Source organism: Electrona antarctica (assembly GCF_951216825.1).
Source record: "Electrona antarctica genome assembly, chromosome: 21".
In the NCBI taxonomy this organism is placed as follows: domain Eukaryota; kingdom Metazoa; phylum Chordata; class Actinopteri; order Myctophiformes; family Myctophidae; genus Electrona; species Electrona antarctica.
Genome location: NC_136802.1, coordinates 35,388,940 through 35,416,911, shown reverse-complemented (window position 1 = coordinate 35,416,911; position 27,972 = coordinate 35,388,940). Strand labels below are relative to the sequence as shown.

The 27,972-nt window shown below is 42.8% G+C and overlaps 1 protein-coding gene across 2 annotated transcripts in view; it reads left to right on the top strand.

Moving 5' to 3' along the window:
- Nucleotides 1-27,972, top strand: part of LOC306914495 (calcium/calmodulin-dependent protein kinase type II delta chain) — a 75,233-nt gene continuing 47,261 nt past the window's right edge. Inside the window, exons 1-4 of one of the 2 annotated variants that reach the window (XM_079491544.1) lie at nucleotides 1-56; nucleotides 3,565-3,619; nucleotides 18,133-18,198; nucleotides 25,098-25,170. In XM_079491544.1, coding sequence (XP_079347670.1) covers nucleotides 25,144-25,170 — 27 coding nt within the window. In that variant the 5' untranslated portion in view covers nucleotides 1-56; nucleotides 3,565-3,619; nucleotides 18,133-18,198; nucleotides 25,098-25,143. Of the gene's footprint in view, nucleotides 57-3,564; nucleotides 3,620-18,132; nucleotides 18,199-25,097; nucleotides 25,171-27,972 lie in introns of those variants that run through there. The other variant, XM_079491543.1, reaches the window with a different exon arrangement.

Below are 27,972 nucleotides of genomic sequence, written 5' to 3'. Positions count from 1 at the left end.
CCAGAAGCTGGAGAGAGAGGCCAGAATCTGCCGCCTGCTGAAGCACGCCAATATCGGTAAGACTACAGAGAGGTCTCTCACTTTGCTCTCCTCCCAGCCATGATGATACCCTCCTCCTTGTCCTCCAAAACAACTGTCAAACAGCAGTACAGCAACTTCACGCATGCACGCACAAACGCACACACTTCATACATTTGATGTGTGGTGTGAATAAATTAGGCTTAAAGCTGTGTGTGTGTGTGTGTGTGTGTGTGTGTGCGTGTGCGTGTGTGTGTGTGTGCGTGTGTGTGCGTGTGTGTACTCGCCCAAAATCTCCAAACACATGGAGCTTTGTGTTGTGGTTAAATCAAACCATAATAAGCAGCTTCGCTCCCAGGTGACATGCCTAAAAATGGAGACCATCTGCCTTGCTGACACACACACGCACACACACACACACAAACACGGAGCCACAGGGGCTAGTCTGCTGTAATTACCAAACAGTGATGATGCAACACGCACGCACGCACACAATGCGCACAACGTGCACACAACCCATGGGTTAGGGGGGCGTAAGTGAGCGACAACAGAATGATAGGGTGTATGGTTTAGTTCCACAGGCATTGTGGGAGCCAAGGGCCATCGTGCCAGTCGAGTAAAGCCCCCTTTTCCACCAAAATAACTTTGGTTCTAGAACTTGATCCGTTCTTTATTTATTTTTTATCTCACATCTGCATCTTCCAACCTGAATAGTGACACGCCCACTTTAATTGGTTCCCACTTCAGGGGCAAGACCAAGTATTTTTTTGGTTCCAAGTCCGCACCAACTTTTAGTGATCTGAATTCTGAACCACTTAAATCATTTTTGGGCGGGAACCCCTTTTGGTGTTAGCATTATGTTATGCTTTAGCTATTGAAAAATAGCAGATCTACAAGCTCATAGGTCTACGAGCTTGTAGGTCTGCTATTTTTGAAAAATCGAAGAACGACTGACATAGAAAACTGTCAAGATGTAGAAGACATTTTGTCAGGCACCAGAAAGGATTGGACTCAAAAGCAGCCAGCAAAAACCTTTAACGGGTTTTATTAAGCGTCGTAGGTAGGGATAGCGTGGGTCAGGGTTCCGGGAAGGCTGTCCGTGGGGCGTCGGTTCCGATAGGGATTAGGCAAGCCGTAAATCAGAGTTCGGTCCGGGTCCATACACAGTTGTTCTAGGGGTCCCTGGAACAACATATTTTCAGATGGGGGGTCCGCAGCCAAATACAGATAATTCTGGGGGTCCTTGACATGAAATGGGGCGAGCAAATGAGCACCACTGACATAGAAACAGGTTTTTCAGAAAACTGTCAGGATTAAGAAGACATTTTTTTAGAATCGACCTCAGGTCTAAATGGGTTAATTTGGTTAAAAATTAGGCGGCGAAAAAGAACGGAACAGGTTCAACCCGGGTGGAAACGGGGCATAAGAGTGTATTCACCACCAAAAATAGCAGACCTACAAGCTCGTAGCGCGCCACTCGGTGGCGCGCTACGAGCTTGTAGATCTGCTATTTTTCAATAGCTAAAGCATAACATAATGTTTAAAACACCAAAAGGGGTTCCCGCCCAGAATGGGTTAAGTAAACATATCAATACCCTATTGTAGTTTGTTAGAAGTTAAGGTATTGGTATTAAAAATGTACATGAGTAAAAGTACAAACGTATTGGCATCACTCTTTCAGAGATAGAGTTAAAGTACCAAAAGCAAAAGTACTCCTCATTATGCAGGAGGTCACATTCCACAAGCTTTAAAATCTATACAATGTATAAAATTCAGACCCAATACCAATAAATACTATGTATTTAAAATATATATATCATTAACGTGCGTGCGTGCGTGCGTGCGTGCGTGCGTGCGTGCGTGCGTGGACAGTGACACTTTGTGGTCAAGCAACGCTATTTCCGTACTCATTTGGACATACGGACGGACATACGTGGTTGGTAGTAGGAGTGGCTAACACCACTCAAAAATACAGTTTCTAGATCTACAAGCTCACAAGTGAGCTTGTAGATCAACTATCGCTATGCTGAACTTTTGTAATAACAATCAACATCTTGATTGTTTTCAAACCATAGTGGAGTACAAAGTACAATATTTTACTAATTGGAAATAATCCAGTAAAGTAAAGAAAAATACCTCAAAATTGTACTATACTTAGTTACTTTCCACTATACTTCAATACAAGTATAGTAATGCAAGCGTACACACACACACACACACACACACACACACACACACACACACACACACACACACACACACACACACACACACACACACACACAAATGTTTAAATCATGTTTAAATAATGTATTATTTCCCTACAGGCTTCGCATGTCTGTCTATATGTTATCTCCCAATGCAATAAAACAGTAACTAATGATAATGCTTAACATTATTTCTATTTATTTACACGACAACTAGGGAATAAAATAGATCATTGATTAGCTCTAAACTAAATGTGTCAGTGGCTCAGCGTGCTAAGTTGGGGTTAGCGTCTCTGTGGTGTGTAAACATCTGAAACGGAGTTTATGACCACCAGTGGTTATGTTAGGGTCTGCGTAATGCTTCCATATATAAACCCATTTAGGCCTGACATCGAAATAAAAAAAAAAAATCTTCTAAGTTTTCTGAAATACCTCATGTTTCTATATCAGTGGTGCTCAATATTTCATGTCAAGGACCCCAACAATGATATGTAACTGGCCTCCGACCCCCATCTGAAAATATGTTGTTCCAGGAACCCCCCCCCAGAAGCAAAGATTTGAGTTAAAAACGTTCATTCTGAAAAAATATATATTCCAAATTTGCGCCACATTTTCACGACTTTTCAAAAATAGCAGACCTACGAGCTCGTAGCGCGCCACTCGGTGGCGCGCTATGAGCTTGTAGATCTGCTATTTTTCAATAGCTAAATTATAACGATGTTTAAAACACCAAAAGGGTTTCCCGCCCAAAAAGGGATAAACAAACATGAGCAAAAGGAAAAAGGCCTTGAGCAGGACTTGACAATTCAGAGGTTAGGTTTTGTAATGGACATTCAGAGCTGTTTATTGCTCTTAGGCAAGCTGGCCGGTTTGAACCATTTCTATGCATTAAAGATTAAGACATTAACAGTTTTCTTCAAGGAAGCTCCTTGACAATATGTATATTATGTATAGATCGATATTGCACTCAGTAAGTACAATATTGACATATAAATGTACATTGTAACTGTCTAGCATTGAAAACCAGCTATATTTGCAATGCTCAGCCTCTCTAAAAGGTTACATTGAATGATACATGTCCTTTTTCCTACATTTATGCACGCTCGCACACACACACACACACACACACACACACACACACACACACACACACACACACACACACACACACACACACACACACACACACACACACACACTGCAAAGCGGCTGTCTAGATGACTGAATGAGTGGAGCTATGAATTCCCCTTCCCTAATGAGATTTTTCTCTGCCTTCCGTTCCATCTCCCCTCTCTCTCTCTCTCTCTCTCTCTCTCTCTCTCTCTCTCTCTCGCTCCAGTGCGGCTCCATGAAAGCATATCAGAGGAGGGATTTCACTACCTGGTGTTTGATCTGTGAGTGAGCGCACACACACACACACACACACACACACACACACACACACACACACACACACACACACACACACACACGAACGCGGGCTGAAGTCAGGTACACAAATCTCGCACTGCTACTGAGGCATTAACAAGGGAAAATGTGTGTCAAATCTAAAAAATAAAAAAAACTCTACCACTAGCTTTCTTCACAAATGTGTTCATATAGGTGTCTACTATTACCTATCAATTTGTTCCAATTGCTGAAAGCTGCTGAAAGTTGGTAGCCTGGTGAAACCACTCCCCCTGCTGGACAACATTTTAATTCTGCCAGAAGGGAGAGTCTCTGGGCTCTCTCGGGTAGAGACCATGTACTCCGGTCCAAATCAGACTGGAGCGATATGCGGCTGTATGCTGGACGCTAGAGGCGGGATCAACGCGAGACTGGTGACATATTGAAGCGCTGCCACAGCACAAATGTAAACACAACCTAACAGGACTACAACTTGAAATTATTATGGAGATATCAGATTTTTGTCCCGCTGCTTCCCGATCATCGTTTCTGCTTGAGAGAGAACCCAGATGCAGGCAAGAGGAGAGGACTCAATACTGCCACCATCTGGTGGACTCCGGTTACAAAGTTGGGGTACCATTTACACCCTCTTTAACCCATCCAGACCTGACGTCGAAATTAAAAGAAATGTCTTCTTAATCATGACAATTTTCTGAAAGATTTGAGGCACATTTTAACGATTTTTCAAAAATAGTAGTAGCTTGTAGATCTGCTATTTTTCAATAGCTAAATTATAACATAATATATGTAACACCAAAAGGGGTTCCCGCTCAAAATGGGTTAAGGCAAAAGAGTCTAAATGTCATTATGCTTTAAGTAGCATGAGACGTGTCAAACTAGGGGGGTTTTCATCATTCTGAATCCATTGCAAGCATTAGTTGTTGCACGAAAAACACTCCTTCGGCTAAAAACTTCCATAGCCGTCATCAGGAATGTGATGAGGTCAGCACATTTGGGCACATTCGGGCAAGTGGCTATGGCCGAATTTAGCCCAAAGAGATGATGTGAAGAAAGCTAGTGGTAAGATGTATATTCTTTGCAGATTTGCCACATATTTTGCTAATTTTCCCTTATTACATTTCAGACAAGCCGTTAATCGGGTGTTTCTGTTGTCTACATGATGGGAGATTAGGCATGGCGTGTTGTTCCCTTCCCAGTGTTCCCTGGTTCCATCTGTTTTCACCACCAGTCAGTCTGTTTGCATCCCACACACACGTGTGTGTGTGTGTGTGTGTGTGTGTGTGTGTGTGTGTGTGTGTGTGTGTGTGTGTGTGTGTGTGTGCGTGTGTGTGCGTGTGCGTGTGCGTGCGCTCAAACAACATATTGTTGTTGTCGGAACAGAAAGCTCTTATCTCCATATTTTATTTTATTATTATATTATTTATATATAAAAAATCACACCCGTGTGAACTGAGTGGTGTAAGGTCTTATATAGCCTGTCTGACGTAATGAAATCATGTCTGACGTAATGAAATCACACCCGGGTGAACAGGGTGAGCATAGCAACCATGCTCATTTTTTCTGCACTAACAAAGCCAGTTGTAGGAGTGGTTTACACCACTCAAAAAAAGAGTGACACACGTATAATTAACTGCCAGGGGGGATTAACGCCGTACTTAACCCATTTAGGCCTGACGACGAAATAAGAAAAACGTTCGCTCTGAAAGAATATATATTCAAAGATTTGTGCCGCATTTTTAAGATTTTTCAAAAATAGCAGACCTACAAGCTCGTAGCGCGCCACTCGGTGGCACGCTACGAGCTTGTAGATCTGCTATTTTTCAATAGCTAAAGTATAACATGATGCTTAGTTAAAACACCAAAAGGGGTTCCCGCCCAAAATGGGTTTTAATCATACTACTAGCGGCACACAAAACCATCGATAGTAGCAGATCTGCAAGCTCCGGTGACGCGCTTAAACAGTAGACTTGCCGATCTGCTATACTTTTGCCGTTTTCAGTGGTGGAAAGTAACTAAGTACTTTTACTTAAGTACAATTTTGAGGTATTTGTACTTTACTTTAGTATTTCCAATTTCCAGTACTTTTACTTCTACTCCACTATACATCTCGGAGCCAAAATGTGTACTTTTACTTCACTTAAGTTCACTGCAATTATTTGAAAACTTTAATTACTAGTTACTTTAAATTTTTTATTAGAAAACATGCATTAACCACATCAACCCTATACATTTCGGCCATTTGAAAATAGCCGATCTACAAGCTTGTAGATCTGCTATTTTCAATAGATTTTGTACACATTTTGAACTTGTGAAATGGGACATTCTGCACTATGAATACTTTTACTTTTAGTACTTTAAGTACATTATGATGCCGATACTTTTGTACTTTTACTCAAGTACATTTTCAATTCCGTACTTTTACTTGTAACGAGGTAGTTCTGAATTGCAGTATTGGTACTTTTACTTAAGTACTGGCTGTTTTTTAATTTGAATCCTGAGAGGAACAGTTGTTGCACATGAGGTTTCTCCCCGACAGAGACAATACCCCCAGACTTGTAGACCAGACCAGAACAGGCTGAACACACAGACATCAAATGGGGGCTGTGAAAGAAAGTGCCCACTCCAGACCAGACCATGAATGCAGCTTTTACTATGGTGAAAGAAATGCAAATGTCCCCCCATGCCCTACCCGAAGGCACCATTCAAAATAATTGCTTTTTTTCCATAACAATGCTGCTTGAAAGCAGCATTTGTATGTTGAAAGAATTGTCCACTCTGTGTAGAAATCCATGTCGCATCTCCAGTAAAGGCTTAATACCAAAGGTACCTCCTGAAGTCACTCACTTCTACCCCTGGGTCACTCACTTCTACTCCTGGGTCACTCACTCTACCCCCTGGGTCACTCACTCTACCCCCTGGGTCTCTCACTCTACCCCCTGGGTCTCTCACTCTACCCCCTGGGTCACTCACTCTACCCCTCCCTGGGTCACTCACTCTACCCCTGGGTCACTCACTCTACCCCCTGGGTCTCTCACTCTACCCCCTGGGTCACTCACTCTACCCCTCCCTGGGTCACTCACTCTACCCCTGGGTCACTCACTCTACCCCCTGGGTCTCTCACTCTACCCCCTGGGTCACTCACTCTACCCCTCCCTGGGTCACTCACTCTACCCCTGGGTCACTCACTCTACCCCTGGGTCACTCACTCTACCCCCTGGGTCACTCATAGTCAGAGATAATTTTCCCAGAAGGAATATTCCATAGTGGAATATTAGATTGTGTCATATGATCTGGGTTCCAAAAATAAACAATAATAATAATAATATTGGGTTTACAATTACAATTAGTTTAGTTTTAGTTAATTGTTGACCCTAGATTGGATTTCTTACTAGTGACAGATACCTATAGCTTAATTTGGGGGTCATTGACATGAAACAGTTTGAGAACGACTGTGGTAGACGAACACACGAGAGCCATTACGACACGATTGACTAGATCAACTTTAATTCATTTCACCTCCAAGCTAAGAAAGTAATCGTAAGCAATTAGGCAACAATGAAAGTTTCTTGAACACGGTCGGCTAGAGGCCCACCATGTCTGGAGGGTGTAGGTGTGCTACTGGATATAAATATTCTGCGACGTACTTAAAAGGTATAAGGGAATACGAAAACCAATAAGCTGGCAGTGGGTGTTATTAATTCACAACTTGACAAGCTCAGTTTGTGGATCTGCTGTTTTCACTACTACTTATGCATTTATTTATTGAAATTATTAGATTTCTTTTTGTTTGTTTGTTTGAGAACCCCTGGGTTAAACCACCCTTCCGGTCAGACGGGATCGGATAATTCTCTTCCAATTTAGGTTATTCTGATCAGCTGTGTCATATTATAGTAAAGGCCTGGCCTGCAACCGGTCCAGAACTTGAACAGGGACCATATTAGCCCTGTCCTGGTTTTAGTCGACTAAATCTATAGTTTATTGTGTTGACTAATGGCTGATTTTACACTCTGTTGCACGCTGAGAATAGCCGATCTACAAGCTCACAACGTGTCGCACTGCGACACGTTGTGAGCTTGTAGATTGGCTATTTTCAGAGCTGTAACTTCTACTGGATCTCTTTAGTGTAGTTTTTATTTGTTGACAAAAATGTCAGTACATCTATTCTAGTCATAGTTTTAGTCATCATAGTTTTATAGTTTTTATTTAGTCTTCATTTAGTTTTCATCAGTGAACGCCCTGAAAATCCGAGCACCACGCACTGTTCTAATGTGCGAACTACTTGTTCGGGACCAATTTTGCTCTCTGCTGGCGTTGCTTTGCAAATAATGTTTTATGCTTCAATATGAAAGCCAAGGTTGTGTTAATGTAGTAGTTAGATGATGTCATACTATTGAAATACATCTCTCTTTGACCTGTTAAAATGGGGAGATGGAGCCACTGTGACCTGTAGACTTCATTTACTCTCTTAATGTGTTTTCGTTGTTGTGGTTGCCAGCCCTAGAGGACACCTAAAAGGCAATGGAAGTGATACAGACCGCATGCACGCACCTACACACACACGGACACCCTCCACCTACTGTACACACGCACGGACACACACACGGACACCCTCCACCTACACACACGCGGACACACGGACACCCTCCATGCAGCCAGTGCTCCAGTCATGGAGCACAAAACAATGAGCAGAAAAGGAGCGCGTACCGGTGGATTGGAACTGGAACACCTGATGATAATGAAGGTGGTGATGAATGGTGTTCATCACCACCGCCGTTCTCTCTTCTGATTGGATAACATTGGTATGCAGACCTGAAATATTAGGCTACTATTGTCATTCTCTTTTTCATTTCATTTCATAATGATCTTTCTTTCTTTCTTTCTTTCTTTCTTTCTTTCTTTCCTTCTTTTATTTCCTTCTTTTCTTTCTTTCTTTCTTTCTTTCATTCTTTCTTTCTTTCTTTCTTTCTTTTTCTTTCCTTCTTTTCTTTCTTTCTTTCTTTCTTTCTTTCTTTCTTTTCTTTCCTTCTTTTCTTTCTTTCTTTCTTTTCTTTTCTTTCCTTCTTTCCTTCTTTTCTTTCTTTCTTTCTTTCTTTTCTTTCTTTCCTTTTTTTTCTTTCTTTCTTTCTTTCTTTCCTTCTTTCCTTCTTTTCTTTCTTTCTTTCTTTTCTTTCTTTCCTTTTTCTTTCTTTCTTTCTTTCCTTTTCTTTCTTTCTTTCTTTCTTTCTGATTTAACTGTGTATTCACCAGTGGTGGAAAGTAACTAAGTACATTTACTTAAGTACTGTACTTGAGCACACTATAGTATTTCCAATCTTCAGTACTTCTACTCTGCTATTTCTCATCTCAGAGGACAATATTGCACTTTTACTCAATTCATATTCAATGATATGAAAACTTAAGTTATAGTTACTTTGGTAGATTTAGATTTCTTTTTAGAAAACATACATTAACCACATAAGCCATATCCATTTCGGCAAATTTGAAAATACTTGATCTACAGCTCACAATGCATCGTGATGCGACACATTGTGAGCTTCGGCTATTTTCAAAAGACTTTTTATAGATTTGAAAACTTTAAATGGGATCTTCTGTATAATGAGTACTTTTACTTTTGGTACTTATAAAAACCCATTTTGGGCGGGAACCCCTTTTTGGTGTTTTAAACATTATGTTATAATTTTGCTATTGAAAAATAGCAGATCTACAAGCTCATAGCGCGCCACCGAGAGGCGCGCTACGAGCTTGTAGGTCTGCTATTTTTGAAAAAATCGTGAAAATATTTATTTCAGAAAACTGGAGGATTTAGAAGATTTTTTTTTTTTAATTTCGAGGTCAGGCCTGAATGGGTTAATAATTTGGGAACCCCCAGTTTGGGAACCAGTGATCTACGCCAGCGTATACTGTTTGCACTGCATCTACTCCACACTAGGCCGTCATCCCGCTCAAGTGCCTAAGCTTCATGGTAGATGTGAGCTCACTGCACGGCGGGCCCACGCCCAAGTTCCCATCCAGCTGGGTTAAATATAGAACATGGTAAATATGAGATCATTGTGGGATCCCATCCAGCAGGGAAAGGAACTGTGACACAAAGCAGAAGCCCCTACATTCTCACACTCTTCTGTGTGTCTCACTACAATGTCTTGTTTCACTCATTCTTAAACGCTCAAAACCCTATACTTTGTACTTCCAAGGGTCTGTACTTGGTCCCGAAAATAGCCGATCTACAAGTTCACGACCAGCTCAGTGGCCTTGCGGTTAAGAGTGTCCGCCCTGTGATTGGGAAGTCAGGGTTCGATTCCCCGGCCGGGTCATACCAAAGACTCTAAAAATGGGACCCGATGCCTCCCTAATTGGCACTCGGCATCAAGGATTGGTTTGGGGGGGTAAGTCCCTGCAACATACTAGCATCGTGTCCAGTGCAATCTGCCTCACAGCAGTGATTTCGTCCACTAAAAATGTCGAAAAATGTTCGTCGATATTTGTAATATCAGCCATTACAACACCAATCAAGGCCCAACTTTGACCAAAACTAAATCAAAATGTGCTGTCAAAATCAACACTGCCTCACTGAACAGAAGCGGAAGATAGGCTCCTGTCCTATGGGCCACATGGCTCTGCAAGGCCTGTTATTCAGAAGCTCAAGAAGTGATTGGCGTTTATTAGTATGGCGTCCGGCAAGGTGCGCAACCGTGTATGAATAATAGTTTCTACAGCAGTGCCATTACTGCATCTACTACTAAACAGAGGCCAATATACAGCAGTAGCTATGAAGTAGCTCTCAGTGTGAGGTCATTGAGGTCAATAAAGAATGTTTTGTTTCTATTGCTCGGTAACCATTTGACACTGTTCACAATACTGGTGTTATTGTAGCAGTCAATATCTCCTTAACCCATTTTGGGCGGGAACCCCTTTTGGTGTTTTAAACATTATGTTATAATTTAGCTATTGAAAAATGGCAGATCTACAAGCTCATAGCGTGCCACTCGGTGGCTTGTAGGTCTGCTATTTTAGAAAAATTGTAAAAATGTGGCGCAAATCTTTGAATATATATTCTTTCAAAGTGAATGTTTTTAACTCTGGTCTAAATGGGTTAACATAATATCCTTATGTTCAGTGCCGTCGCTACCTATACACGTGCAATACGCATTGCTCGTAGGGCAACATGCCAAGGGGGCCAACCATAGACATATATACATAGACGCCCCTTCCGGCTCTGAGGCGTGTGTCAAAATTGAAGGCACTATTTTCCCGACATTCCTTGCGAAGAATAGCGGAAGCAAAGCGGAAGTCCGCGTGCGTAACATAAGTCCCGGAAAAGACGCGCTGTGATTGGCCAGTAGTCACTTGAGTGACAGCGAGAGACATGGAGGAGTCACGTGAGTGACGTCACTTGGGGAGCCTTCAGCAAATGCCTTCAGCACTTCTAAATAAGAAAGCTGCGGAGAACTGTTGCTTTGTGTTCACTCTTTAATGTTTTGTTAGTAATCTAATCCCCCCTGGCTCTGATGTTGTATTGTTAATAACTTTGTTGTTTGTGTTTGTTTGTTTGTCTTGTTTTGTAATGTATATTGTCATGACTGTTATAAAGATTTGTTAAAAAAAAAAAAAAAGCCTTCAGCACTGCACTTCCGCCTTCATTGGGATACACGTCGCTCCAATGAACTGCAGCGGCAAATGAGGCGTCTATGTATATTATGTCTATGGGGCCAACAAGTGTGAAGCCGAACCTCAAAATAACAATGTTCTCCACGGCTCCGCTGCGTAATAACAATGTTCTCCACGGCTCCGCTGCGTAATAACAAGCGGCCGTGTGTGCATCTTCGCAAACAGCGAAGATAGCCGATCTGCATGAGGAATAGCAGCGCTCTCGTCGGGACGGGGGCAGCACAAATATCCTACGAGTAGGGCAACCAAATGGTCAGCTACGTCCCTGTTTATGTTAAGCAGTGGTGGAAGGCAAGTAGATTTACTTAAGTACTCTAGTACAAATAATGTCAATATATGGCCAAAGTACCTCAAAATTGACTTAACCCATTTTGGGCGGGAACCCCTTTTGGTGTTTTAAACATTGTTATAATTTAGCCATTGAAAAATCATTTTTTTTTACATTTTGAGGTCAGACCTAAATGGGTTAAGTCAATTTTGAAGTACTTTGGCCATATATTGACATTGGCTTTATTTGTACTAAAGTCAATTGTGAGGTACTTTGGCCATATTGACATTGGCTTTATTTGTACTAAAGTCAATTGTGAGGTACTTTGGCCATATTGACATTGGCTTCGTTTGAGTATTTCCAATTTCCAATACTTTTACTTCTACTCCACTAGATCTCAGATCAAAATAGTGTATACTTTTACTCCACTATTATTTGAAAACAATAGTTATTAGTTGCTTTGTAGATTTTGATTATTATCATTACAAAACCTGTAACCACTTCAGCAGTATATACATTTTGACCATTTTAAAATAGCCAATCTACAAGCTCACAATGTGTCGTGATGCGACACATTGTGAGCTTGTAGATCTGCTATTTTCAAAGGATTAAAAAAAAAAGTTATACATTTGAAACTTGAACCAGGACATTCTGCATAATGAGTATTTTGGTACTTTATGTGTGCCAATGTTTCCGTACTTTTTATTCAAGTACTTTTTGAATGCCTCACTTTTACTTCCAACAGAGTATTTAGTATAGTAGTCAAAACAAAATGTGACTACTTGTTCCACCACTGATTGGTTAAAGGTATATTCAGTGATTTCACTTAATTCAAATATCACTTATTTTTTCTTATTTTTTGGATAATCCTCCCTACTATAAAGTGTGCTGACCATATAAGGAGTTCCTCCCTGTCCCCAGTGAGCCCCTGGGGTCAAAAAACCCTAGTTTCGGTTTGGGCTTTGGGTGGCAAAGCCTTCATCCAATCAGGATGAGAGGGGCCTTCTTCCAATCATGATCGAGTGGGGCGGGCCTTGGTGCACGTGCTGTTGGTCTGTTGTACTTCCCCCACTGTAGAGCGTGTGCATGTGCACATCTTGTTACCGGGTGGACCGGATTTTTTTCCAAATCACCCAAATCACTGAATGCTCCTTTAAGTACTCACTCCATGTGCATTTGGCAGCGTTCTCTCCCTTGACAGCTGGAAGGCAGATTGCTTCCAGTTCATTTTGAATGCTGAACCTTCTGAAGGAGTTGTGATATACTCTCTCTCTCGCCGGCTGAGTGCTTTTATTTGGTACTTTATACCTTGATGCTAAAACTGTTGTACTCAAACACATTTTGGGCGGGAACCCCTTTTGGTGTTAGCATCATGTTATGCTTTAGCTATTGAAAAATAGCAGATCTACAAGCTCATAGTGCGCCACCGAGTGGCGCGCTACGAGCTTGAAGGTCTGCTATTTTTTTTAAATCGACTGACATAGAAACAGCTTTTTCAGAAAACTGTCAGGATGTAGAAGACATTTTTAGAATCTGATCTCAGGTCAAAATGAAGTAACATTTTGAACTTACAGTGGGACTTGAGAGCAGGGGTCTTCCAAGTTTGTTTTTTTCAGGCCAAGCTGAGAGAGAGATGAAGCAGGGGACCCCCCACCACATGTTGTATAATTGTCATAGTTGGCTTCATACGCTTGTTTGACACCACTATACTACTACTATCATTGTGTAGCGTGCGTTAGAATGCACTTTGTTAATCCTGGTCTCTAAACTGCCTCCCCCTGGCCAGCCAGGCCGCCTGATGGAGGGGAAAGGAACTGGTTGGAATAACGTGTTCCTTCCACGCGCTAGGTCCAACCAGGGAAACTCCCCCCTGTCAGGTGTAAAGGAGCAACTTGGACACTCAGGCATGAAGGAAGCATGAGTTCAAGTCCGTTGCTCTCCCCATGTCCCCCATATATGGGGACTAGGTTGGCGGAGGGTGTGTAGAGCCCAGGATCACATTAGATAATTGACACAGGGGTGAAAAATGGGTTACAAAATCGTGGGATAAAAATATAAAAACAAAAAAAAGAAGGCACTTTGTTGTAGCGTGTGTTAGAAGGCACTTTGTACTGTGGAGTCGGCCTCAGAGTCTACCTACCACACGCACATCATCATTGGAAAATGGCCTAATAAGATTGCTGAGCTCTATTCAATCATCCGATTGAGTCAGCCAGCATGTGGCCGCTGGGAAGGTCGCCGCGCTGCGATATGAAAACTCGTCAAAAGGTCAGACCCCCATAATAACCAGGCTTGGATATCCTCATTGTCGGGCAGAAACCTCTTTGTAAATTGACGCCCTATACTTGATCATACTACAGCGTCACACAAAAGCATCAAAAGTAGCATGCGAGTTTCAAGCTTGTAGATCTGCTATACTTTTTTTTTTTTAATATATATATATTTTTTATCCCACGATTTTGTAACCCATTTTTCACCCCTGTGTCAATTATCTAATGTGATCCTGGGCTCTACACACCCTCCGCCAACCTAGTCCCCATATATGGGGGACATGGGGAGAGCAACGGACTTGAACTCATGCTTCCTTCATGCCCGAGTGTCCAAGTTGCTCCTTTGCACCTGACGGGGGAGTTTCCTAGCCTGGCTAATAAACCAGACTAATATCACACAACACTGTCGCGGTATATTAGTCTGGGCTGGCTCCACTTGGATTTCATTTCCCGGGGGGCGGGTTCAAACATTTTCTCTTTGACGCAATTGGTCAGAGCTACTGTCAGTCAAAAGTCTCAAGCATTGAACGTCACTGTACCAAAGCCCGCCCATATTGCATACCGTGTCCCGATTGGTCCGACCTGTTCTCGGTTGTAGGAAAGAGGCGTGCTACTGAGCCTCGCCAGACCGTAATCCGCTGGTAGGCAATTTCTTTTTGCCAACGGCTGATTCGGTCTGGTTTATTAACCAGGCTAGGAGTTTCCCTGGTTGGACGTAGCGCGTGGAAGGAACACGTTATTCCAACCAGTTCCTTTCCCCTCCATCAGGCGCCCCGGCTGGCCAGGGGGAGGCAGTTTAGAGACCAGGATTACTGCATGTTTTTTGTGAGGGTACCTACCCTAGGGGACACGGGGAGAACATGCAAACTCCACACAGAAAGGCCCTTTCGCCAACCCCGCCTCGGGAATGGGCACTGATGACGCGGAGGAGAGAACACGCCGCCAGCGCCCACAGCGTCCCAAGCGGGAATCGAACCCAGGACCTTCTAGCTGTGAGGCGACAGCACTACCAACTGTGCCACCGTGCCCCCCGTAGATCTGCTATACTTTTGAATTTGAATCGGTTTTGGACATATGAGGTTTCCACCCGATAGAGGCGATATATGTATATGCAGTTAGGGCTTAAGTGGTTAAGAGAATGTTTATTTGTTTTATAAACTGAACCCTGGCAGTAACGGTAGCTTGCATTTTACGACCAAACTCCTCGGTAATACTATACTGTACATTGTGTGTAGAAATCGTTCCACATCCACACGCTCTTAAGAGTTACGGAGTTCCTTTTGAAGAAGAAGAAAAATAATAATTATAGAAAGTTTGAGAACCCACTGGAAATGAGCAAACCAGTTGGCATGCTCTTCTTCTCTTACTCTATGGCCCACAGTCCAAACATAACGGCATGCTACTTCTTCTCTTACTCTATGGCCCACAGTCCAAACATAACGGCATGCTACTTCTCTTACTCTATGGCCCACAGTCCAAACATAACGGCATGCTACTTCTCTTACTCTATGGCCCACAGTCCAAACATAACGGCTTGCTCTGGGGGCCATTTAGCTGCTCTGCGAGTGATTATCTTCTCATTATGTGCCTGCTCCGAATCCCCCCTTGAAATAGTACTTGTGCGGAAAAAACCTGGAAAACCCCCATCCCTGTGAATCAGTCCTAGTGTTTAGAGAGAGAGAGAGAGAGAGAGAGAGCAGCGATGCTATCTTGGTGAAATGTATCACAGCGAGCCGTGGTGATTTCATCACACAGGCATGCGCTGAATAAATGTGTTTTGCACACAACTGGGTGGAAGTGGCTTCACTCTTCACGGAGTGTAAATGTGTAGCAATGAATGAGACTCATTGATTAGAAACCACACCGTGTCCTCATGCTTTCTGTCCCGTTTCTTTTTTCTTTTTTTTTCCTTTTCTTTTTTTTTTTTACACATGCACACAACAAAATTCACAGCCTTATGGGACTACTTTCAACCCACTTTCAACCTATATTCATATAGTCCAGTGTTAATTTTTTTACTATTTTTATTTAGTCTTAGTCTTTTGAATAATACACCATTTAGTCTTAGTCCTATTTAGTCTTCTGAAAAACCTTAGTCGACATAGGTCCTCATTCACAACGGCGTTTACGCTCATACCGTTACGTAACGTGAGCGGAGCGGGAGCGGACAGGCATTTATGTGGATTCCCACATTACGTGGGAATTCATGAACTTGAACGTGAACTTGACGGTGACGTCGGATGGTCGGAATCTCCGCTAAAAGCTGCGCCAGCTCAGAGGGTCGTGTACTGCTTGCGTAGATTTATTCAGAAGGCTTTAGTCTTCATTCTGAATCAATTAAAAGTCCCCAAATCTCAGATAAAATATGTAGGCATGTGTCCAAAACATTAGTCAGCACATAAAAAAATTATAGCTTATATAAAAGCCAAGTATCACTTGGATGCCTAAATGCATGCATTCTAGAGGCAGGTTAGCCTAGAGTCCCATACAGAAACTGCCCCTGCAAACCCGACACCTTTTCATTTATTTATTAGGATATTTCTAGCATGCGCGATTGCGCTGCACTTGACAGCTTTCTACTCGCAGTGCAACGCGTTGTGAGCTTGTAGATCGGCTCTCGCGGACTCGCGCTGCATGTTAAAAAACAAACTCACAATTATAATAAGAACATACACTTATCTGCATTCTGCACTGTACGAATTCATTGGAAAATGAATATAACGGTGCGGTGAGCCCGGCCCGGACAGAACAGATTATTTATATGGTTCACAGACATGCAAGTCCACATTATTGCATCAGCGCGTGCAATTCGGCCAGTCATAGTTTTAAGCCAGTGCACCTTAATTAATTATAATATGGGGAACGTATAGCTAGGCTGTAGGCTACTACATTGATGAGATCAATCAAGTTTGGTGCCAAATGTCCCGCGAAATTCGCGAATCATTCTAATATGACGACATCATCATAAATTAACCTGCACTTAGATCTGACAAAGAGGAGGCTCCCCGCCAATATGGTTGAAATTTGAAATAGCTATAGGCCTACAACAAATCCATTCAACAAATCCATTCTCCACATGGCATTCAGACAGATGACAGTGAGATGATATTAATCTATTCCCCGCATGAATCAATGCAGCTCTGATAAAAATATCGGATATATGTTTTACCTCTGCAAAGGTGTGAGTGAGCAATTGTTCAATAGAAAAGAAAAGGCTTTATAATATAATTGCCAAGTATACGCTAGCTTGCTGCCTTGGTCCCGAACTTAAATAAATAAATGACCAAGCTGCATTTTATACATATACATATACATTGCTGCAGCGGTGCGGAGCAGCGTTCACCGTTTTGTAAGCTTGGGAAAATGATTTATATAGTTTAATGGTAGGCTATAGACAATATAAAGAATCACGCACACATGTAATGGTATATGGATGTAAAAAAAGAGACTGCAGGTGGTGGTCGTCGCTCCGGCGCTTGACATGGTCAGATCATTTTCTTTTAATGTCCTAATATAGCCTAATTTCTTTCCAGCAATCATTTTTATTTTAATTTGTGAAGCCACTATACTGGAAAATATCATTATTTTGTTGCATTCCGTCAGGAGGACCTCTATTTCGTTTGAGCTGTAAGGCCTATAGTTCTTTTTTGTTTTTTTTACTGCTGTCTGCTGAGTCATGCTTGACGCCTTTTATGGTGTGAAATGGGGCGTGGATCAATGCAAATGAAGTTATCCGCTGATTTTCCGATCATTTGGCACCCGCTCGCATTCACCTGCGTACCTCACAACATACACCTGCGTACCTGTGGTACACACCGCTCTTTGAATTGCACGGCAAAACAACGTTGCGTGATCGGACGGAATTTCCCGCATCTGTTTACGCTTCCGTTACGCTTCCGTTACACTCTTGCGTAGTTCTCCTTTGTGAATGAGGACCATAGTCTTTAGTCTTAGTCTTAGTCAACAAAATTAACACTGATATAGTCACTTTCGGGCAGAAACCCCTGATCTCCATTTTCTAACCTTAATTTTTTTTCTCTTTTCTTCGTAAATGAACGGGCCTACTTGATCATACTTCAGTGTCACGCAAAAGCATCCAAAGTAGTAGATCTGGCCTGGGGGCCGGCCTATAGCAGTCCGGCCACCTATGAGGCTGGTAAATCCTGACGGCGCGTCGCGGGTTCAAGTCTCAATCCCGACGAAAATGGAAAAGTTATTTTCAGGGGTGACCTGAGACAAAACCACCGGTTTATACTGTCTGTCTGTCTGTCTGTCTGTCTGTCTGTCTGTCTTTCAGAGTGACGGGTGGAGAACTGTTCGAGGACATCGTTGCTAGAGAGTACTACAGTGAAGCTGACGCCAGGTCAGTATGTAACGATGTCTTCCTGTGTGGTGATGGTGACTCTTAGTGTGTGTGTGTGTGTGTGTGTGTGTGTGTGTGTGTGTTGTGTACAACAAGCGTGCAACAATAGGGGGTCTCTCCAGCTCTTTAATAAACAGAAACTACAATTCCAGGTGGGGTTTCAAATTGCATTGTACCAGTTCCAGTTTTGCCTGCTAATTTATTTGATATATATATCACTTCCAATTTTATCCTTGGATGCGATCGGTCTATCCCAACCTGAGAATGTGCTTAAAGGCGGGAACCCCTTTTGGTGTTAGCATTATGTTATGCTTTAGCTATTGAAAAATAGCAGATCTACAAGCTCATAGCGCGCCACCGAGTGTCGCGCTACGAGCTTGTAGGTCTGCTATTTTTGAAAATTCGAACAACGACTGACATAGAAACATAGCTTTTTCAGAAAACTGTCAGGATGTAGAAGACATTTTAGAATCTGATCTCAGGTCAAAATGGGTTAAAGACCTAGAGAGACAGGGAGACCCTCCATTACTGAACAGACATTAAAGTCGCGACGACTACTGTCAGAATATAGACCTTTTTTAACGCTTACTTTAACTAAAATAAAATCTCTTGGAGCAGTGGGTCCCAAACTTTTGGAGCCATGAAGACAGATTAGACGTTTGCCCGGCACCCATAGGTGAAAATAGCAGATCTACAAGCGTGCAACGTGTCACGAGCTTGTAGATCAGCTATGTTCACTACTTCTTATTTATTTTTATTTATGGGATTTCTAGGAATTGGTATTTGTACACTCGAGTCGTAACATATGTATACAAATTGTCACTCACAGCGCATTTTAACGCACATTAGAGCTGACGGGAACACTATAGGATGACTCACTCACTCTCACACATGCAGTAGTATGCTTGCATATTCTCTCTCTCTCTCTCTCTCTCTCTCTCTCTCTCTCTCTCTCTCTCTCTCTCTCTCTCTCTCCCCCCCCCCCTTCCCCCGCCCCAGAATGGAAGTCAGCTATAGTTTGTAGTTTGTGCATACATTTTTCATTCATCATCGTTGTATACATTCACATATAGTACTATTACTTGCTGTAGTGCTTACAGTACATGGTGTGTATAGTCTCTCCCCACACGTGCGTGTGTGTGAGTGTGAGTGTGAGTGTGTGTGTGTGTCTGAATTGAAATCCCTTGATTTTCCAGCCATCTGCTATTTTGCCTTCCCTCTATTTATACGTTTCTCTGTTATGTTTTGTAACCCCCCCCCCCCCAAGGACAGAATCCACAGAACTCTGCAATCTTGTTGATGCGTGTTAAACGTCTGCCTCTGCCAAAAAGATGGAGTGTTAATGAGAGTGTCGGTCGAATTGACATTTCATTACCCATGGAGCCTCTTAAAGGTTATTTTATGGGCGTTTTTGCCATGATTAGAGTCGTAAAAGAGCACATGACGACTACCCATTCTGACCTGAGATCAGATTAAAAAAATGTCTTCTACGTCCTGACAGTTTTCTGAAAAAGCTATGTTTCTATGTCAGTGGTTCTTCGATTTTTCAAAAATAGCAGACCTACAAGCTCATAGCGCGCCACTCGGTGGCGCGCTATGAGCTTGTAGATCTGCTATTTTTTCAATAGCTAAAGCATAACATAATGCTAACACCAAAAGGGGTTCCCGCCCAAAATGCGTTTTAAGATGTTGGTCCACTGATGACCGAGTCTTGACTTTCATACATCCAGAGAGTTGTGTCACCACAGTCTCAACTAGACTGTCTGGTATACTGTAGATCAGGGGTCCTCAACTAGAAATGCTGAAGGTCCACTAATCATTTTTGAAAAAGACTAAGGTCCGGTCCCATGCCACGCAGCGCGGGCCACTCAGCGGCCAGCGGAGAGCTGGGCTCTATATTCTTTAGTACAGTCACCAAGGCAAGCTTATACAAATCGGATCCCCTCCCAACCAACCAATACTGTGGTGCAGAGTATGGAAATAAAATGTTTCACAAATATTCCCCTCCAAAAATTCACAGCAAATGAGAGGTATTGTGTTGAGGCACAAAGAACACTTTTATTTTGTCAAGTTAAAAAAACAAAAAAAAAACTTTTATTTTTTTTCCCCAGGGTCCACAGAGAGGTGGTCCGCGGTCCGGCCGTGGACCGCGGTCCGCCTATTGAGGACCCCTGCTGTAGATCATTTTAGATTACTTGTTTTCAATCTTTTATTTCAACGACACCATGTTTGATGCCACGGACAATTTAAAGCTGAGAGTGTACAAAATGGAACCAAATGGACCCTTATACTGGTCCAGTTGGTTCCATTTGTACACACTGAGTTACGGACCCCTTATGGCAGTGATTTTCAAACCTTTTCATTTCATGGACCCCCCAGTTTACCATGCATTAATTCCACGTGCCCTCATAACTCTGATAGTGTACATAGATAGATAGAGTTTTTATTAAAGTGTCCTACATCAGGGGTTCTCAACGTTTTTGGCCGGGGACCCCCGGAAATGCTTTGGCAATGTCTCGGGACCCCTGCCCCGCCCCCTCCCGACCCCCAATATAAATTGACTGCTACAATAACCTTAAACCATTTTGGGCGGGAACCCCTTTTGGTGTTTTAAGCATTGTTATAATTTAGCTATTGAAAAATAGCAGATCTACAAGCTCATAGCGCGCCACCGAGTGGCGCGCTACGAGCTTGTAGGTCTGCTATTTTTGAAAAATCGTGAAAATAAAAATAAAAATAAATCTTTTTTTTTTTTTTTTTTTTTTTTTTTTTTAAATAATTTGGGGACCCCCTAAAATAATTTGGCGACCCCCCGAGGGGTCGCGACCCACGGGTTGAGAACCCCTGTCCTACATCATAAGATGCCCAGCACGCACGGGCTTACAAGACATTCACAACATTGTACATATATAATGATACATATACACAAATAGACAGTTACTCATGGATACATCGTTCTCCAACGTAACTGCCATGCCTTGTCTATGCATTTTCCAAAAACAAAAACTTCATTACTGAACAACCAATTTAACATAAAACACTCAGACATCCAAAACAGATCTGCGTTCTTATCCTGAATTTTTTTTCAAATAAAAAGTTTTCTTAAATCATGATATGATTGTACAAATGGAACCAAATGGATCCGTAAGGGTCCATTTAATTCCATTTGTACATTGTCAGCGTTTAGCTGGGGACCCCCTGGAGCCCACTCAAGGACCCCTTGTGGTCCCCGGACCCCACGTTGAGAACCACTGCCTTACGGGTGTGTAACTCTGAGTGTACACACCTATCGGTCAATTATCTGGGGACCCCATCAAGGACCCCACATTGAAAACAAGTCATTCCGATGACTCGATTCCGATAACATGAATACGGCAAGATTAAATGAATGTGGATTCTGCTTTTGGGGTTTAGAGTTGGTGCTATTAGAGGAGACCCCCCCCCCCCCCAATTAAAGGTGTGTGAATGTGTGTGTGAAGGTGTGTGTGTGTGTGTGAAGGTGTGTGTGTTGTGTGCGTGTGAAGCTCTTTCCTCTGTCATCTGGGCAGGGTTCTCTCTTTATTGTTGCCTGTGTTTGGTCTGGTTGCTGTGTATATTACGGATGCAACGGTTCTCGGTTTAACCCATTTTGAAAACCTATGTTTCTATGTCAGTCGTTCTTCAATTTTTCAAAAATAGCAGACCTACAAGCTCGTAGCACGCCACTCTGTGGCGCGCTACGAGCTTGTAGATCTGCTATTTTTCAATAGTTAAAGCATAACATAATGCTAACACCAAAAGGGGTTCCCGCCCAAAATGGGTTAATATGACCGCTCACCATTGATGGTGCATTATGCACTTTGCTGCTGCCGAATTGGCACTGCGTCATGTCCTCTGTGTTGTCACCGTAGAAATCCCCTCTCTTCAAGTATATCCAATTGGTCGCCAAAAATAGCCGATATACAAGCTTTGCGACATGTTGCGAGCTTCTAGATCGTCATATTGTTGGCGAGCGACACAGTTATAGCCTAACTTTTATTTGTATGTATTATTTTTTTCATATCAAACCATGAGCTAACTGAACCGTTGCATCCCTAGTGTTTGTATGTATATGTATGTAAATATAAATATATCTGTTTATGTTCATCTGTTCCTCTTCCTCTCCTTGGTGTGTTTTTTTCTTTCTGCTCCTCCACAGTCACTGCATACAACAGATTCTAGAAAGTGTAAATCATTGTCACGTAAATGGCATAGTTCACAGGGACCTGAAGGTTAGTAAAGAACGATGCCAAGATCAAACAAAAAACCCAATGCCCGAGTAAAGCACAGGCCTGCAGCACGCTGTCCTGCTCCCTCCACCGCCTGATCAATCAACCAATTAACCAATCACTGATCAACAACACCCACACACACAACCGCCACTCTCCCAACCGGTCCTAACCCGCAGCCCGCCCTCCTGAAGCGTACCTTCGCCCATTGTTAAAATGTGATTTTTCCTGGGTTAAAATGAGTAAGCTCTATATTGACAAATCCACGTAGGGGTGCCCTGTGGCGCAGCCATAGCTGAGGCGTACCATTAAGCGCAGCTTGACACACTCGGCATTGATTGCCTACACCTGGCCTGCACGGGGCACCACTCCATGGATTTGCCTGATAGTAATCATTGCTGTCGCGGTGTGTGTTCAGTAACATGCGTCGCCCTGTCTATCCAGAGCTTAGTAAAAAAGAATATAATGTTTTAGGTTGGGATACCAATTTGACACACTCAGGAGAGAGAACTCGTACAGTATAAAAGTGATAAAGGATAAAAGATAAACAAGTGAAAGTGGAAATGATACCACAAAGAGATGAGCAGACAAATTTGAAACTGGGAAAGCTATAACATTGAAGCTGATAAATGGGTATGCTCTGACTCTCCCCTGATTGGATGAAATTGGCAAACCACCTACAAAAAAGAGATATTTTCTGTTTAAGAGTTTGAGCGACGGGGAGACCCCTGTTACTGAACAAGCTCTATACCAATGATTACTACTGTATCCCATTATAGAGATAAGAGATTTACAAAAAATAATGTTTTAACCCACCCCAAAAAATATCACTTGCACTACCTTCAAAGTTGGCACGTGACTCGGGCGACGTGTCCGGTTGGCCGGTTGGGTAGAGGGAGATGGTTGTGGCGTGGTAGCCAGGACGGGGGAAGCCTCTCTTCCCTCTGCACGCCAGGCAGGACACCCGCCCGCCCGCCCGCCCAGCAGCATGTAGCATCTTCTCCCCAAACTCACGCGCTGAAAGATGGCCGCCGCAGAGCTCCGGACCCCAGGGGGAGAAAGAGGAGAAAGAGTGGAGGAGTAGGAGGAGGCTATAGGACAAGGAGGGTGAGGGGAGTCTAGTGAAGCGGTTCCCAAACTTCTCAGCTCAAGAACCAAGAGAGAAATGTTTTTTTCCGGGAACCCAAATTATAGTTACAATAGCAGATCTACAGGCTCACAACGCAATCTGCTATTTTAACTACTGAAATAAATAAAATAAATGAATGGAAGTCACAAAAAGGGGGATATTTACTCGCTGCACCTCCACGTCCTCTATAGTGTCTCTCCACACGCCCCCCTGGGGTCACAGGGTCACGCTCAGCGGCCAGCCGCTAACACCACTTCTGTTTTGAGACTCGGAGAGATAAGACGGAGGCTATAGTCAGGTGGGGGTGTGTGTGTGTGTGTGTGTGTGTGTGTGTGTGTGTGTGTGTGTGTGTGTGTGTGTGTGTGTGTGTGTGTGTGTGTGTGTGTGTGTGTGTGTGTGTGTGTGTGTGTGTGTGTGTGTGTGTGTGTGTGTGTGTGTGTGTGTGTGTGTGTGTGTGTGTGTGTGTGTGTGTGTGTGTGTGTGTGTGTGTGTGTGATTGTTTATTTTGGACGGTGACGGCACAGCAACTCACCCGTTGTTGTTCATTACCATCATCGGCTGAATTATTTCCAGCCCTGCAAATTAAATTAAAGTAAGTGCGTGTGACTGTGTGTGACTGTGTGTGTGACTGTGTGTGTGTGTGTGTGTGTGTGTGTGTGTCATCGTTAATGGAATAGGATGGAAGTGGCCTGTACCTTGATTCTAGCTTAGAAGAAAGCGTTATGACTAAAGTAATTACATACCAGCCGCTCTGTTGTAAGAGGCTTCCAACAAGCAGTAAAACGGCTTGCACAATTCTATGCAATCTCGGTAGCCGCCAAATTTGGCGAAGACGCTGGTACTGTCCAAGATTTGCTGATTGCATTCTGTACAGAAATATTTGTGTCCTTGTATTGTATCTCTTATGTGGACATAAATAAATGTGACAGTTTCTAACCGAGGCTAAGTCATTGGATTTTATTTTTTATTCTCGTTTTATCATGTCTCATGAAAGCAGGGAATCATAGCTTCAAATGGACATATTGGTTGTTCAGTTTAACCCACCAGTTTTGGAGATATGGCTATGTCTTGCAGAAAACAGCGAGTTGAGAAAAACAGGCCTGAAAGGTTCACTTCTGTGGACTCTAACATTAAACCTAGCTACATGTTTAAGCATTTATTTCATATACGATTTCAGCTCTGACATTTATTTCAGACATGCTCTAGTATGTGAAGAGTCTGCCTGTGCTATTAACTAATTTTGGATTAAAAAAAAAGAAAATCAGTTGTTCTCCTCTCCTGAACAGTTAATCTTGCCGCCATGACTGTCTCTGTATAAAAAAGAGTCACAAATGATTGTGTGTGTGTGTGTGTGTGGGGGTGGGTGGGTGGGTGGGGTGTGGGGGGGGGGGGGCTGTGGGTTGCGAAACAAAAACACAAAAGTGTGTCTGCCCTGTCAAGCTCTCCTAGTCTCAACACAGCAGGCAGACAGTGTGTGGTAGCTCGTCACTCACTAACCACCGCCCCCTGCTGTTTGCATGCAGTCATTGCATTCAGCAGATCCTCGAGGCCGTGCTCCATTGCCACCAGATGGGCGTGGTCCACCGTGACCTCAAGGTGAGTACACGGACACACACACACACACACACACACTGGGACCCCCCCCAGTCCACCTGCTTTAAAAAAACACCAGTGTTAAGGCTAACTTCCGAGAAGGTTCAAATTATGGAACTTTGATCATTTAGATCAGTTTGGGAACCGCTGATTTAGATCATTGTGGTCGGGCCCCAAACTATTTGTTTTTGGGGGGGGGGTACGTCGTCGTCTCTGCTGCTAGACGACGCTGGGCTAGGCTGTGGTGGTCCGTCACTAAAATGGTTCCCGTTCGTCCACCGTTAACCAAACCAAACAGGCTGCAAGAATCACGAGTGTGATTGAATGGATCCAAATTCCATATTTGCACCCTCTCTCGGGCCAGTTAAATTAACACTGACTGTGGACAATCCAAAAAGGCATAAAACCCCCAACTCCTTGTTCTTCCCCCCCCCCCCCCCCCCCCCTCAGACCACCTCCCTTGACGAGACCACCCCTCTGACCAGACTCTGACTTTCATCCCAATCCTGTTGACCACCACCGACACACCTTTTTGTGTGTGTGTGTGTGTGGGGGGGTTCCGCTGGGCTATAGCAGGGGTTCTCAACCTGTGGGTCGCGACCCCTCGGGGGGTCGCCAAATTATTTTGGGGGGTCCCCAAATAAATTTCCAAAAAAAACCAAAACATTTTTTTTTCCTTTTTTTTTTTAATGCAACTGAATGGCTGGAAAATGGAAATGAAGAGTTTACATATAGTACACATAGTGTACATCTGGTTTCAGTATTTATTTATGGTGTATTGTCTCTATTATTAAGGTTATTGTAGCAGTCAATTTATATTGGGGGTCGGGAGGGGGCGGGGGTCCCGAGACGTTGCCAAGGCATTTTCGGGGGTCCCCGGCCAAAAACGTTGAGAACCCCTACTGGGCTATAGGACCATGTCTGCTGTGTACCAGCTCCAAACACGTTTCACATGGCAATTTGGTTGCATTTGCACACTCCTCTGAGTCACAACAGTTACCATAGGGACGGTGTGGCGCCTGCAGCCCTCGCAAAGCAGAGGTGGAAAAAGTACTCACGTTTGTTTACTTAAGTAAAAGTATCAATACTGCAATATATATATACTCTGTTAAGTATAAATTCAAAATTAACTAACTTACAAAAGTACAAAGGTATTGGTGTCAAAATGTACTTGAAGTACCAAAAGTAAAAGTACTCGTTATGCAGAATGTCCCATATTTCACACATTTTCAATGTACACAAATCATTTGAAAATAGCAGATCTACAAGATCACAATTTGTCGCATCACAATGTAGATCGGCTATTTTCAACTGGACAACATAAAGTATATAGGGCTGAAGTGGTAACTAGTAACTAAAGAGTAAAAGTACAATATTTGTATTTGAGATGTAGTGGAGTAGAAGTAAAAAGTATTGGAAATACTCCAGTAAAGTACAAATACCTCAACATTTTAATGTAGCCTACTTACCGTAGTTACTTTCCACTACCGCTCCTAAATAATCTGCAATCACATTATAAATGCACTGGGGGGGGAAAAAAGCAACGACGTCGTCATGCGTCATTTAACACAGCCTCGTTGTCATGATGGTTTCTGAAACCACACCTGAGTCAAATTAACACCCTGTTGCACGGGAAGTCAGTGAGTGGTGGCATCAAAACACAATACGTATATTAACCCAAAGTAAAAAGTACTCATTATGCAGAAAGTCTTTCAAAAATGTTTCGTAACGACCCAAATCTGCAAAGTAAAATTTCAAATCATTGGTAGCGGAGTAAAAAAGTGCAATGATATTGAAATATGTATTGAAATACATATTGTCCAGCAATTTAATATACAGCAGAGAAGTATAGTACTTAGTTACTTTCCACCTCTTGAGCCAGACTCTGAGTCAAATGTCATCCGGGAGTATTGGACATGGAGGCTTCGCTCAGGAAGCGTATAGAAACCGGCATCCTGCCTCTCCTCGCTGCGCTCGTGTCTCTCTGCGACGTTTGGTCAACACGCCGGTTTCGGCTCATCGCCGCTGATTTGCTTATCAAATGAGCCAGGTGTGTGTGGCGATGGTGGGGGGTCTTCAGGTTTACTCGGCACAAATAATGAGCTCTGCATTTGCATTGATTCGCCCACAATGAAGACACACAGAACGCCCTTCTCGTGCTTCTAGCGACTCGATTGGCTGTCGCCTCCGGTGCCGTGGAGAGCACTGGCCGAAGCGCAAAAGGCCAAAAAAAACAACATAATTATCAGTGGTGGAAAAAGTACTCACATTTTTAAAGTAGTACAAGTAGCAATTCTGCAATATAGAAATACAAATGTGACCAGGTCTAGCAAAATGGTCCTCATCTCGCCTATAATGAAAAGGCAGAAAATCTAAAATAAACTTGATTTTTTTTTTTTGTGATTTTCGTTTTTTTCATATTAACACAGCTTGAAGGTTGAAGAAGGTTTTCATTCCAACAGATTATTGATTTGGGCAAATTAAATGTATACATTTATAAGTCAAAGTAGGCTAGCCAGCTCTAGGTGTTGAAATGTTGTGAACATTCAAAGGGGATTTTCTCAGCTTTGGGTAAAACGGCACAATCATTTTAAAATGGTCATATCTCCTTCAAATATTTTCCAATTTCATTGAATGATACATCATATGAAAGCTTACATTCTGTACTTTAATAATCTGTAAAAAACTGAAAAATTACTGGTCGAGATGAGGGCCTATTTTCCAGACCCGGTCACAAATGTATTACCAAAAGTAAAAAATAACTGGTAAATAAAGTTTCCAAGTAGCCTAATTGTAGTGGATTAC